The 14,809-nt window shown below is 43.4% G+C and overlaps 1 protein-coding gene and 1 long non-coding RNA gene across 7 annotated transcripts in view; one reads left to right on the top strand and one right to left on the bottom strand.

Annotated features, from left to right (window-relative positions):
* The window catches only part of VPS13D (vacuolar protein sorting 13 homolog D), a 107,535-nt gene extending 104,055 nt beyond the window's left edge, over positions 1-3,480 (top strand). For 5 of the 6 annotated variants that reach the window (XM_055798764.1, XM_055798766.1, XM_055798763.1 and 2 more), the window contains one exon: positions 403-3,480. In XM_055798764.1, the coding sequence (XP_055654739.1) occupies positions 403-534 (132 nt within the window). In that variant the 3' untranslated portion in view covers positions 535-3,480. The remainder of the gene's footprint in view (positions 1-402) is intronic. The other variant, XR_008746286.1, reaches the window with a different exon arrangement.
* Positions 2,944-5,389, bottom strand: LOC129784015 (uncharacterized). The gene is made up of 3 exons (XR_008746288.1): positions 5,205-5,389; positions 4,484-4,607; positions 2,944-3,055 (listed from the first exon to the last, which is right to left on the bottom strand). It is a non-coding gene; the product is annotated as an uncharacterized LOC129784015 (long non-coding RNA).
* Between the last annotated feature and the right edge of the window lie 9,420 nt (positions 5,390-14,809).

Raw genomic sequence — 14,809 nt, 5'->3', positions numbered from 1 at the left:
CTCTCACTTCTAAAAACCCATTACAGGAGTTTTTTGCTTCATTACAGTAGTTGCTCAGGGGTCTGTTTTACGGGCAAGGTTACAAGCTCACCCCTGACCCAAGTCAGTTTACATTCCAAACAGACAAGCCAGATAAAAGGTAGAAGGGGAAGCAAAGGAAATCAAATATTGTGATGTTTTACTCTCATCCTAAAATACCTACTTCTGTTTACCCATCTCTTTCTCTCTCACCTCTCCCTTACTTCAGCCTCAGCACTGAAAAAGAATCTCTACTGAAACATTTCTGTTCCTCACAGACTTCAAACCTAATCCCTTCACTAACTGAAGTTAATACAAAATACATACATTTTGCTTTAGACAACAGCAGTACCACATTAAGAAAAACTGCATTTCTTTTTGCAGGTGAAAGTGAAATCTGAAGTTCTTGCAGTAAAGCTATCTCAAGAAATAAACTATGCAAAAAGCCTTTATTATGAACAACAGCTTATGTTGAGACTCAGTGAAAATCAAGAACAATTAGAGCTGGACTCTTGAAGCCTCTCCCTTACTGCCAGAGTGAATTGCAAGGATCAGGCCGGAGCTGGTGGTGTTCTGTACCTAGAGAAAGTACCCCATAGGAAGGAAAATAAATACGATTGTAGTATTTAGCTAAATGGAATCACTGTGCATAAGAAAATGAGTGAGGTGGGCTTTTTCTTTTTTTTAAAAAAAAAAAGGCATTAGTTGTATAACAAAGATGTAGCTGAAATGCATTTGGTTCTGGGAGAAGCCCTGTATTTTGCTAATGTGTATATATGTAAAAGTGTTTCATGTAAATAAGAAAGTACAGACCAGGGCGTTGGTATAAATAGCAGTCTGTTTACTGTGTAAAGAAATTATAGGAGCTATACTGAGTCTTACTGCACTACCTGAAACTAGCCATTCTCTCTTTCTTTTCTTGAGAAAGCTGATATCTGCAGTGCAGAAATGCAGATAAAAGTTTAAAATAAAATTAAAGAATTAATTGCAGCTGTTGGAGCACAGACACCTGGTAGTTTGGAGCTTTAACACTGTGATCAGGGTGCATCGTTTGGCGTTGTTTATTGGGGTTTTGGGTTTTTTTCTTAAATCACTAGCACAGCTAAAGGCACATGTACCTAGTGTTCCACTGAAATTTCATAGTTTGTTAACAAAAAGAATTGCATTTTGTTAAATACTGCAGTGAGGACTCACTAATTCAGTTATGTTTTTTAAATATTAGAAAACAAGACGCTGATTCTGAACACAGCACTCAAACCTAAGCAAAGTCTGCACCTCTAAAGGTCTCTGCTTCTAAGTTGTTTTAATACTAGTTCAAGTGAGCAGCCTTGGAAATGGAAATCTTTAACTTCAGTTTTTTCCTTCACTTGGACTAAGTGTATATAGTTGGCTGGCTAGTATGGAATTCTGCTAGCACTGGAAATGCTGGGTGGGGGGGAGAGGAAACCACTGCATCATTTGTATTTGTGACAACCTCTTCAAAATTAAACTTTTTGAAATAATTAACATGTTTTTTCAGATGTTGTACATCCAATCAGTATTTGTCTCGATCGACTGGAACCATGCTGCAGATTGGGGCATGAGCGTACTTACATACCTTACTCGCAGGAACTAGGGACCTCCTTTTCGTGCCTGCTCCCTGGCGAGTTCAGCCACAGTGCTGAACGGCTGCGCAGGGTTTACGTGTGAACACACAACCTTCCTGTAACTGCTGAGTAACCTCTGTTCTAAAAGCATTATTTTGTAAACCTTTGAATCAAAGTAAGGCATCCACTATAGCTTTACTTTCAACTTAGTTTACCTTTTAATACCCTTTCCTAAAGGCATACGGGAATATTTTTAAACTGCAGGTTAGAATTAAACCAGTTCTCAACTCCTGTGAAGCAGAAGGTAGAGAATTATTGTGTAAGGAAAAAAAAACTGACATCAGTGGATGTGTGTATGATCTGTGACTGGAAATCAAAATCCGTAAAGGTCCATGACACAAATGAAACTGATAGAACACACCACTTTTGTATACTTCTCTGTGTAATTTTTAAGTAAAATGTAGAACTCGAGTGTATTGACTCAGCAGTGCTTTAACATGCCGCTCCTGCTGGACTCTGCTACCAGACTCCCTGCTTCTCTTCCCCTGTAAAATTCTTTTTTAATGCAGCGAATATCTAGCTGCTGAAGGTGGTAAGTACAGGGGGAAGGAAAATAAGGTAGTTTATTGCTGTGTGTTGAGAATTTACAGAAGAATGACTTGAATACTTAAGTTTTATAAACACTAGATAAGGAGCTGAGATGCAAACACATTTGAAAAATAGTTTGACAATACACACTTGGAGTTACCCGAACTCTTAATTTGCGTATTTGCTTATTTCTTTTGGACTGTGGTTAACCTGTTTGTTTGACTGTTGTTGATCACAATTAAACAGAACATTATTTAAATCTTTGAAAAGTGTACCCACTGATCACGGGCTACACCTGGCCCAGGTATGTCATGGTGCTGAGCCCCCCGGACAGCGATGGGCGGCTGAAGTTGCTCCACCGTCTCCCGGGAAGGTTTTCTCTGAGGGGCGCACACAGTGCTGATCACAAGGCATGATGTACAGCCTGGAAGCTGCACACTGCCTCGTTTAGCATTCCAGAACAAACTGAATCAGAACTTTTTTTTTAAAGCACAAATGATGTTACTGGTTGCTGTAACCCAACTATTTTTATATAATTTCAGAACTCTTACTGTGGACTTCCTATTGCTATTGGCACTACTAACATTATTAGTCAGTGAATAAATATAACTTTTTGATTCCAGGAGCCATACTCAAAAATAGTTTTCAGAGGACGTTGAGAGTCAGTTCAAGTCTCCAGCCTTCACTCAAACTCTTAAGCACTCAAACACAAGCTGTAAGCAGACAAAGACAACATCATAGTTCCATTTACCAAATTCTGAGCCTTCTGAAGACAGTACGCTTACCACACTCAGCCTGGTTTCACTGGAGGAGGTGTGACCGCTGCAGCAATGAAAGCGGATTCAGTCTTCAAATTGCAGAAGCTGGGGAGGAAAAAAAATTCACTGATGAGAGACAGCAGCAGAGCTTCCTCCCCCTGCCCACTGTCTTCAGCACACAGCCAATACAATTTAGGGAAGACAATGCTTTTTTATGCCTTTTTGCTCAAGTCTTTATAAAAAGCTGTTCACCTTCACACTCTGTTTAATAAAGATTAAATAACCCATCAACAATGCCGGTAGTATTTCAAAAACGCTGTAACCCATGCAGTGATGTGCTGAGGTAGAAGTACTTTGCTTTAACCTGTTAGCTCTGGGTTTACCTGTATTTTGCCGAGAACTGTACAACTTGTTCTCTGCCTACCCTGACCAACTTTGTGTTCTTGCTGGAGTTGCTGCTGAAGAAATCTAAAATTAAGATTATTGACATAAGATAATTCTGGAGAAGTGCAATAAACTTATTCCACCTACGCTCTTGACGTGTCATTGCTTGCAAAACCATTAATTATGTGCAGGAACAGAAAATGACTGTAGAGGACAGGAATGACTAATTGCCTAAGGTAGACACATGCCTCTTCAGTGGCTGAACAGCCCTCAAGACTGTCCTTACATCACACAATTCTGATGTTTGAGGTAAACCTGGACAATCCCCTGGAATGCTGGTTGTTGCTGCATCAAACCCAGACTTACACTGTGTTTCTCTTGTTTCTCTGACCTGGGCACTCAGAAAATCTGCATTTGCAATGGTCTAGTGTTCCACAAGTCATTCAGGAGCAGGAAATATAGATGCTAAGTTGCTTAAACTTCAAAGAAAAAGCACATCTTTGTAAAGCAAAAATCCAGACATCTTTCTCACACAGCTGGATGACCAGCAAGGCTGATACAGACTTTTGTGCTACAGGAACACCTCACAGTACATGTCACCTACCCATGCTATACAGTGCCACACTATGCTTCCAAAAAAAAAATAATAAAAGCACTTTCAGTAATAATATAATTTTATGCAGGAAATATGCATCCTAGTATTTTTTTAACGCTTACCCAGACCCATGCATTCTGCTGTCACTAAAATGAGACAGACCTGTGACTGAATTAGGTAAGCAAGTTTTTACTGTGCAATATATGCAGAAGAATACAGATGGCAATGCCATTTTATTCTAGAAGCAATTCTGGACAAGCAGAGCTACAGCAGTCGTTTCTGTTCTGACCAAAATCCACAACTGTGCTTGCAAGCTTGCATTTTGCTGCCCTGTATCTGACAAAGCAAGCAAACCACGGAGAATTACTGTTTTCGATCGTATTGGTTTAAGCTCTATGACACGCTTATAGCTAGCAGGAAGGTGACAAGGCCACAAAGAGACCTTTTTGCCTAGGAAAAAGTATTACTGGTACAAAGCCGGTACTGCAAAAATACAAAGATACAGGGAACGTGCATAACATAGCTGCTGAAAGAGGCAAATCCACACCACTCACCAGTACGTGATTTTTCTTCTTTTGTAACCAAAGGTTAATTGCCAGAGACAGTCCTTAGCTGGTAGCAGGATCTAGTACGGTACAGGTGGGATGAGTAGATGCGGTGTCTGCCCACTTGCTGCCTCTGGAAGAAGAGAAAGTAATCACCTTCTGAAGTCACAGAATGAACTGGGGAAAAAGTTTAGTAACTTTTAAGACACTACTCAAACCAGTGATGAGGTTCTACATGTACACACCATCTTACTATGGTATGATCAGGCTGAAACAGACTCTTTGTTATAGTCATTACTGGATCATAAACAATTCCGTTACCTGCTTAAATTAGCCATTTATAAATAAAGTCTAGGCAGTGAAACAGGAAATAGAAAACAAGGGATGCCTGAAATGAGGTAAATGGTGAACATCCTTCCCTTCTTTCTGCTCCTGAATAGATTTCCAATAAATCAGCTAGATGATACTATCTGAACTTAATAATGATACTTAAGCTGTGAATGCTGTTTACCAAAAAAAGTGCAGTGCTTACATTTTTGTGGAGAGACTGTAAGTGGCTAAATGGTCCACATCTCAAAACAGAAAAACAAGCATAACATTTCCCTATGACAGAGAGGTTTTGATCTAGTTGCTATCCCATCTCCTAGACTGCATGATGGTTTTCAGCATTTATCTATTTTCTCATCAATAGAATACTTAAAACTTTTTTTCCCTCTGTAACACAACTGACCTGTTCCCTACAGTACATGAACCACTAGATGATGACTCCTCTAGGAATAACCTTGCTTGCTCTCCTTCTCTTCTTAGAAGGACATGCCTCTGTTTGCCAAGCACAATGATTTCACCTCAGGTACCTGGATCTGAAAAAGCAGGTTTGGAGGAGTATACTCTCTTCAGGTTACAGGCTGCTGCAAAGATATATAAAAAAAACCAAACCACACCAGAACACATTTTAATTAAGTCAACAGTTGCTCAAAATCACTTACACAACTTGGATTCTTACAAAGAATAACCCTCTGTGTGTGTGTGTGTGTGTGTGTGTGTGTGTGTGTGTGTGCATATACTTACATACTTTTTTAATATGCACACATGCACACACCCACAAATCTATATACATCCATACTTATACTTTTTTTTAAAATAACTTATCTTGAAAAGTGATGGCCATACTCCAAACTCCTCTGTTCTTAAAAACATAGTTTTTACAAAGAAGGAACACGTAAGTCTTATTTTTCTGGGAAAAAAAAGTCAAGTTATGCCCACAGCTTTAGATTCCAATCCAGACTTCTGTAAAATTCAGGCTTGATAGTAGACTCTTAATCAGTACATGTTCTGATGCTTTGTTTTATCAAATGTAGGGCTAGGACCAAAACACTTCCAGTTCCCCACTTGTATTATTAGTTCAACTTTATTTGTCTACTGGTAGCTGGCCCAGTGCGCTCACAGCCTTAAAAAGCAACTGGGACAGCACAAAGCCATCTGCCTCCGGAGAACCATAAAGGTACCTAGCTGAGAAGGCGTTTCACTAACAGAGGACAGAAGTTTGACTGAAGCGTATGCTTTTCATAGCTCTCTATCAGCAGATTTTCTGAAGTGGGAGCATGTGAGGAAAAAACAGCACCAGATGTGTGCATAAGGCTGGGTCCTCACACTGTGACCAGCTTTGCACATGTCTCATTTGTTAGAAAATGCAGTGTTAATCATATGGAAGGAAGCTTGCCAAAAAAGAAGAAAGGTTACTCATTAACCACTGAGAAACACTGGGGAGGGGGGGAATATTTTTTGCTATTTTCCTCAGTAGAAATACACAGCACATTCTTGTACAGAAATAAAAATAATCTTGGAGCGAACTGCAGTTACGTAAGAGATGCATGCCTACTGCATTAAATCAATTCTATTAATGGCCTGTTGTATAGTTATGTTGACTCAATGCAATCGGGCTCCCTATCACAAGGGGTTTGGGTTGTTTTTTGGGGGGTTGGGTGTTTCTTTCCTGTGTAGCTGACACACTATTGCCCAAGCAATGTGCCCAGCACAAAGAGTTCTCTGGGTGGATAAGAATAACCTTGCACCTCAGGCCTACTCTGCTCTTACTCAAAAGTACTACAAGGCCAGGAGAGAAGTAAACAGCTTTCATGTGCATTTACATTTTGGACAAATGGATGGGTCACCCAAAGGACACAGACTGTGTATGGGAGCTACAGAACAATTGTTTCTGCGCACTAAAAATGCCAGCAAAAAAGTCCCCTGGATGCTGCAGCTGTAGAGAAATTTTAACGAATAAAAGAGAAATCTATCATAGCCACTATCCCTCAACCCTCTAGACAGAGCAAAAAGCAAACATTTGCTTTGACCTGGGAGGGTGACTCATCATTCCCAACGATGTTGCTTCAAGGCCCTTGGCAAACAACTGATAAATCAGCAGTACAAATCACCAAGTATCAAAATAATGATGTAGCAAAAAAATTATGCCTGCATATAGTTTTGGTGGGAGGGATGAAAAAAACAAAAAGGGAAACCACCGTTTGCAGGACCAGACTGTGCCCTCAGCCTGACTTTGGGAAGGTCAGGCCCCTGACACAGCACGTCCTACAGCCGTGAAAACACCACCAGTGATGTTTTCCCTCCGCCAATGTGTAATTCCAGGCCCTCTGAATAATCCTTTGTATGCCAATATATTTTTCAAGTATTCTTTTAAAGTATGGAGGGAACAGTATTTGAGGTAAACATCCCAGAAATGTGAAGATTATATTGAGCACTACTTTCTGTACCATGATACATCTTTATTTGTGGTATGACAGCAGTTGCACTATGAGTCTTCAGAGGGTTACACAGTGACAGCATCCTTACACTGAGTTCAGACAGATTATGCAGAACACAGGAACGCCATACTGTGTATATATATATATGGACAAAACTATTCTTTCTGACCTAGCTCAGTACAGAGTTGATCTCCAATCATGATATTTATAGAATCACAGAACAGTTTGGACTGGAAGGGACCTTTAAAGGTCACCTAGTCCCACCCCTGCAGCAAGCAGGGACATCTTCAGCTTGATCAGGTTGCTCAGACCCTGTCCAGCTTGACCTTGAATGTTTCCAGGGATGGGGCACCTACCACCTCTCCGGGCAACCTGTGCCGGTGTTTCACCACCCTCATCACAATAAATTTCTTCCTTATATCTAGTCTAAATTTACCCTCTTGGTTTAAAGCCATTACCCCTTGTCCTATCACAACAGGCCCTGCTAAAATCTCTGTCCCCATCTTTCCTACAAGCCCCTTTATGTACCGGGAGGTGCCCCAAGGCCCCCCCGGCGCCGTCTCTCCCCCAGGCTGAGCAGCCCCAGCCCCCTCAGCCTGGCTCCGCAGCAGGGGGGCTCCAGCCCCCGGTCACTGTGTGGCCGCCCCTGGCCCCGCTCCAGCAGGCCCCTGTCTTTCCTGTGCTGAGGGCTCCAGAGCCGGACACGTTGACTTGCTACCTGTATTTAGTTACCTCTAATGCTTCTTAAGGGCTTCTGTAATGTGCACCAGCCTCAGTACACAACAGTATCTCAACTTGCAATTTGACCACCTTGTCAGTTCTGTGGCAGAAGAATCTGTTACTCACAGAGCTCACTCGCATTTTGCTTTGCTGACACTAATTTCAACTGCTGATCCCACCCATTAAAAAAACGTTAAGCCAAAGCAGTATCTACCTGGAGAAACTATCTCCTGATAAAACATCGTGAGCAAAAATAAACAGCTGCCAAGTTCATACTCGCACTGGGATCACACCAAGAGCTGACATTTATAAGCAGGTTTAAGAGCTAACTCCCCAGCTTTGAGCTTCCTGATTTCAAATGCTAAATCCACATAACACACAGACCTTCTTTCTTTCCAGTAGCTGCCTTTTTGCCCTCTCCTTCAAGCACACACCAGAGGGAAGCTAACGTGCAGCACATGTAGTGATATACCAGAAACCCAGAACACATCACAGCATCAGCAGTGTTGGATGCACTCAGAATCTGAAAGACAAGCAGCCACTGTCAAAGCAGAGGTTACATGCCTGTTTGACTATTAACCATCAATGACAGGCAGCATGTGCGCCTCAGCTGTATGCTGGCCCAGAGATTATGGTATTACTGCAGGATCTACTTGCTGTGGGTTCCTGTGGAAGTTTGATATAACACACACACAGCACAAGAACCCACTTCTGTGCCTTGCACGCACGGGTAAGCCTTCTAGACTCATGTTGGTAACTGGACTGCCGTGGGGAGAAAGCAGGTTTCTCTGCATCTTTCACAAACAAATGCTGAAACATGAGCAACCTGCAACAAAAAGCACGCCACTGACTGGCTGATCATCAACACAAGTACAGCACAGTGCCTGCACATTCCACAGAACAAACATCTGCACCCCTCCTGGGTTGCATTCAGCAACACTCCTTCCCACTACCTGCACTAAACGGGCAGCAGTGAACCACAGGTCTCCACCACAAGCAAGACACCCGGAAGAGCCTCAGCGCTCTCTCAGAGAGACAAGTAGGAGGTACTTCTGGAGGTCTGGCTCCTATTCAGAAGAGAAATGTTTCCCTTGGCTTGTGAAAGCTGCTCAGACTGAGCGCCGAAACAGGCTGAAGAAGCCAGCTTTCCATTCCCTGTTCCATTACTCTTTTTGATTGGCACTTTAATGAGGGCGCTAGGGGTCGACCCCCTGCCAGGGGGCCGGTTCATGCCCCGTTTATCTCACAGTCCATGTAAGACTAAAATAACACGCCAGGCTGAGTTTCACTGGCTTGTGATCCAACAGCCCACCATGATGGATTGAGTGACTGCAGCAAGTTGGCAGCTAAAGTGTGTTGTAACAGTATCTTTCTGTCAGCACAACACAATGGATTTGCTGATTCCCGGGCTTTCCCAGTGCTCACGGTTACATCGGCTCAGAATTTTCTAAAGTTCATTTTCCAGGGGGCTGCAAAGTGATAATAAATAACATACCAAGGTTACACCAAGCTTTTCTTCCCCTCAACTGTCCTACTGCTGACAAAGTAGGGACTGTGGTGCCAGCTTTACTACACACACAAGAACAGCCATAAATCCACTTGCTTTTCCAGAAAGGAAGAAAGGGGGCAGCTATATTGCTCTTTTCGTGTGAGCTCATTCTGCTAGGCCAACACCTGCTACACAGGACTTTTCACCCCTGAACAGAACAGTGAATACAATCCAACACAAGGGGCAGCTGCCACGTAAAGCAGTTCTCCCCAGAAGAGCCGTCAGCTTATTTGGGAGCTAGGTTCCCAGACTGCAGAGACCTGGCTGACAAGCCACAGTGCTTGCCATCATCTTTCTTTCTTGCATGGCGCAGAACCATCAAAATAACCCGTGAGTGAGCTAGAAAATCCAGGAACCCAGTGCAAAGGATGGATTATGCTATCTTTTTTATTAAAGACCCTTTTCTTTCATAGTATAAAATATCCTCCTATCTCCTCTGCAGAAAAACCCCAGACAAGACGGGGTTTTCCTTTAAAAAACTGGAGTACTAGGAAATTGACTGAACTTTTATGAGTCATCTGATGATGTCCTTCATGTCCTGTTACTAAGACCTTGTCTCCGTACCCTGTTTCCTCAATAGCCTTTCTGTTCTCCTTGCCACTGTCTGCGAAATGAACAACTCGCCTCAAACACCACAGAGAACATCCATATTTTCAGTTGTTGCCATCCTAAGCCCTCCCAGCAAGAGCGAAGAAATGAGCTCCACAGCAGAAGTGGCTTTTCACTTCCTGCATAAGTATTTTTGACAGCACAAATTTCAACAAGCTAACAACTCCCCTGCCCCTCCCCAAAGTCAGATTAACACCCCACCCCCGCGGCTAATAAATAGGGAAGGGTGAATGCTTTCCCTTGCTTAGGGGAGAATAGCTCTGTTGATCCGTACAACTCCATGTCTATGGTTTTCAGTTTCTTTTAGGCCTTGCACAAGACAATCTAACACAGCCAAAAATACCTCTAAAATGAACTTGGAACTTCAGCTGCCTTAATCTCAACGTGTTCTAAAATATTTCATTGTGGGCATCCAGGATGGATCCAGTCTCACCCTTTTCCATCGCTGGGACTGTAGATCCATCTAACTCTGGGCAAAACCAAGTGTGTTACTGCCAACAGAAGAAATTACTAAGAGAGAGAATGAGCAAGGAAAGCGAAAGAAACGAGAATACAAATGTGGAAGGGACTCAAACAGACAAGATATGAAGAATGCACAGGGTATGAGGAGAACATGAGGGGGAAAAGGGACCAGACTGAGGAGCTGCTTGATGAAAATATGGTGGCTCTCAACAGGTTACTGTTTACACTGACAATATGAATCACTGCACAGTACGGATTTCAATTCATAGTGCTGGAGAAACAAACCTACGAACCAGAACAGCAGCAACACATGGGGTCGCTACTGATGCAAGTCTTTGCTAGTGCAGAGCATGTAATTAGCATAGTTCTTTGCAGAACTCCTCTAGAGAATCCACTTTGTAGCTGAGTGCACCCCAACACCGCAGCCTGCAAATACATTAGTCATCCAGCTTTGAACTAGCTACCTCAGAGACTGCCACCGCCACAGCAGAACAAGTGGAAGATGGGCTGCAAACGTGGTTTGAAGCTTTACTGAAGCTGCCAGTAGTCGATCTACCTTGCCAGTTCCATTCCAGCTCGTATATGCCTACGCAAGATGCTGCAGCCAAGCCCCAAGTGTTCCTCTGGGGAGAGCCAGATACTTACACCTCAGCACAGTAACACAGAAGAGGGCATACTGAGCCTACAGCCAGAAAGCCTGGGAATTATTAGGAAAAATGAGTGGGTGGGGGAGCTCAAGGGACCAGTGGGAGGATGCGGGAAATCAGTAACACTGATTTGAATAACTGGTAACAATTATTAGATCTTTTTTGGTATGAATCATCTCTCAGAGACTCATCATTTAAATGATGTCACTCAAGGGGCAGTAAAAAATACAGTAGAAGAAAATGAGTCTGCCATGACACAAGGGTTTCAAGCCACAAGGTGAATGGCCAAACAGCTCTGGGAAGCTTTACCAACACATCTAAAAGGGAGAAACTTTTGTGGAGAATATATACTCTGACAGATCAGACAAGCAAATTTGTCTTTAGGAAGATTATGCTGTTGCTTAGAGCTCTGCAGAATCTGCTTAAACTGATGGAAAAGAAGCGGTCTCACTTACGTGATGACCACTGAACTTGTCCTTGCCCCATCCCCTCCCCAGTGGTGGTATTTGCATTTGAAACTACAGGTTGTAAATAAATCAGCCAGAACCATTCCATGGGAATAAACCAAAACCACAAGAACAAAACAAGCCCAAATGAGGAAACAAAAAAAGTGAGTTTGAAGAGAATCCCTTCTCTGATTGGGCTCACCAAACCTACAAAAATGCTCCTGTCATTGCAGGGGAAGGGGCAGCAGAGAGCAGTGCTGCCTTAGACAGATTTCAACGACTTCCCTTTTTAAACAACTGCACAAGACAAAAAAATATTGTTTGATAAACAACTAGTAGTATCAGCAACAGGCAGGCTCAGGAACTCGGTGGCAACCACACTAGCTCATGCTCCCTTCCTCCATACCTTCCCCTAACACACCCACACTTTCCCCAACCTTCAGAACCAGGTTCTGTCAATGAAAACAGCGAGCTTCTGCATCCAATCCACATGGGCAAAATACGCAATGTTAAGAAAGCAAAATTACATTCTCATCCTCTGGTACAGAAGGGGTGAGCAAACCGCAGACGGCAGCAGTAAGCTCTACAATAGGCATGGCCTTTCTTCCCCACGTTTTCCCCCACCAGTTCTCCTGTACCCAAGCATGGCTTGGGATAGCCAAAGCCAGCTGTTCTACTGCAACACAGGGCTGACCTGAATGCACATCTGGACAGCATGGTCGTGTCTGTCTGAGCTCCTGTCCTTCCTCAGCACCCAGGAATTTGGGACACCAAGGGAGATGCTGTCAGTACTACTCTGCAGCCAATCACCTAACGTAAACCTGGCAGTGGCTGAAGAGCTGTGAACTGACCTTCACACAGAGTCCGAGAAGAACTTGACCTCCTTCCCAGATACAAAAATGCGGGGTGGAAATCATCATTCTGCACTGAGCAGAGCAGGGGGCAAAACTGAAAATATTCACTGCTCCAGGAAGATTCACAGCTTCCTGAAGTCAAGAGATTATCTCTAGGTTTATACAATGCTCTTTCCTTTTTAGACAGAGAGCTCCAGACATTTATATGTGAAAGCACACTACTGATAGAAGTTTCTTAAGGGGGGTCTTCAAAGACCCCTATTTTATGGAATTTAGGCATGCACGCAGAAAAATATGGGATTTAACTTCTGGAAATACTGTGTATTAGACAGCTTCTGTTGCTTTCAGACCTTCCTCACCTACGATGAGTGAAAAGGCAGAAGGAAGATCAGGAGAGAATTTGAGAGCCCCAGTTTCAAGACAGTGATCTTTAGCCTAGAAACTAGGTTTAACTGCTTTACCAGGTATTGTTCTCCAACAAACCTGCCACACAAAACAGAAAAATGGTCTAAGAGCACATCAGAAACTTCAGCCTCACCACCATGCACTGATTGTGCTGGCGCAGCTACTTAAAGAACAGTAACTTCAATTTGCTTGGAGCTTTCCTGGGAGAGCAGAGCAGGAGAAGAAGCAGTAGGGATTTAGGAAATGGTCAACAGAACAAATTCAGCTCTTGGTTCCATACTGCACCTCTGGAGCAAAGCCCATTATGTAGAGGTGATGTGAGTAAGAGCCCAAGTACACCATGTCTAGTTATCAATATGTATAATTAACTAAGAAAAAAAATAAGCTTAATGGTAAGCATAGTGCTATGTTTTTACAACATCTGTCAGCAATTATTTGTATTTACTTGCACTGCAAATGCAGAAGAAAAGTCAGAGAAATATAAACACCAGAATTCACTGAATTCCCATCAGTCTTGCGTTTTCCCACAAAGAATCTCTTAATCATTCTTATTCAGACACTGTCATTTCTTCCTTGCCCTCTCCAGTACAGAGTTTCTTCCCAATCCTCTGTGACCAAAAATTGCTGGTCCTCGTTCTATACTGGAGCAAAAAATGACTAACCCCTCTGCAATTAACGGTGTTAACCTCAGCACTCTTAAGACAGCAATAAGAACTGTAATATTTCTTGGACTCAAAACAGCAGATCAAACCCTTTCAGCTCCTGCTCTCCCCTTGGCCATGCTTTACACTGGAGCAAAGAAAGGCAGGGAGAGCAAGGGTTGTGCTCTACTTGAGTTGTACTCCACCTGTGCAAAGCAGGGTGAGGAACAGGTTAGCTGGGTGAAAAGTTCACTGCAAGCTGAGCTGTCTGTTTCTCTTGCTTAATTTATCCGATATTTGGCTAACCTTGCTCTGAACCCAGCCCCCAAGACCCCCTTCCTCTCATCCCTCCCCAGCGGGTTCATGTCAGCCAAAGACACCGCCTCTTATTCCCTTCTCCCTGACCCTGCTGAACGGAGCGGGGGCTGGGACAGAGGGCCAGGCACAGAGTGAGAGCCCTTGCACTGCAGAGATAATAATTATTTATACTCTAAACTTCAACAGGCCTCACCCTCAGAAGCAAACAGAAAAGTCTACAGTCAGCAACATCGGCTGATATTGTGTTCAAGCTTATCAGTTTCCCCAAGGCTGGATGGCACCCACCCGGCGCCCCCACCTCCTCTGCACCTTTGTCACTCCTCCAAGGATGCGGCACTTCCGAAGGCAGTTTGTAATGGATCCTTGAGATCCAATTTGGCAGCCCCTTGCAACTGTCATGCAGTTTCTGCCGCTTTCACGACCTCCAAGATACCAGGCAGCCCAGTATGCCCATTACCTCATTCCTGCAGCTCAAGCCCCTCAAAAGGAACAGAACCAACACGCTTAAAATACCACGAAGAACAAAGCAGTAACTGCAGTAACACAGAACGTAAGGGGGAGATGGGTTTTCTCCCCTCAAATCCCATGAAGTCAGTGAAGGAAAGGCTGGGGTAGTGAGATGTGATACTGCTGCTCTTTGGAGAAACGGATTCCCTGATCCATGGACTTCTACGCATCTGTAAGCTACTCATACTGCATACAGAAGAGGGTCTGCTCAGAAACTGCTAGGCAGTTTCCCTTTCAGCACTAGCCTACAACTTCCCCACACATCCTCCCCCTGTACCAACTAAAAGCTCCACAAGAACACCCTGAAGTGCGCAGGCAGTAGCAGGGCACCAGTTTCACCTCCCAGAAAACATACTTGACACCACCTCTTGATTCAACACGTCAGAGCTCCACATCAGGTGATGCAGACTCCTGG

This window comes from Falco peregrinus, chromosome 3 (assembly GCF_023634155.1).
Source record: "Falco peregrinus isolate bFalPer1 chromosome 3, bFalPer1.pri, whole genome shotgun sequence".
NCBI lineage: Eukaryota > Metazoa > Chordata > Aves > Falconiformes > Falconidae > Falco > Falco peregrinus.
This window is presented reverse-complemented; position numbering and strand designations above follow the sequence as displayed.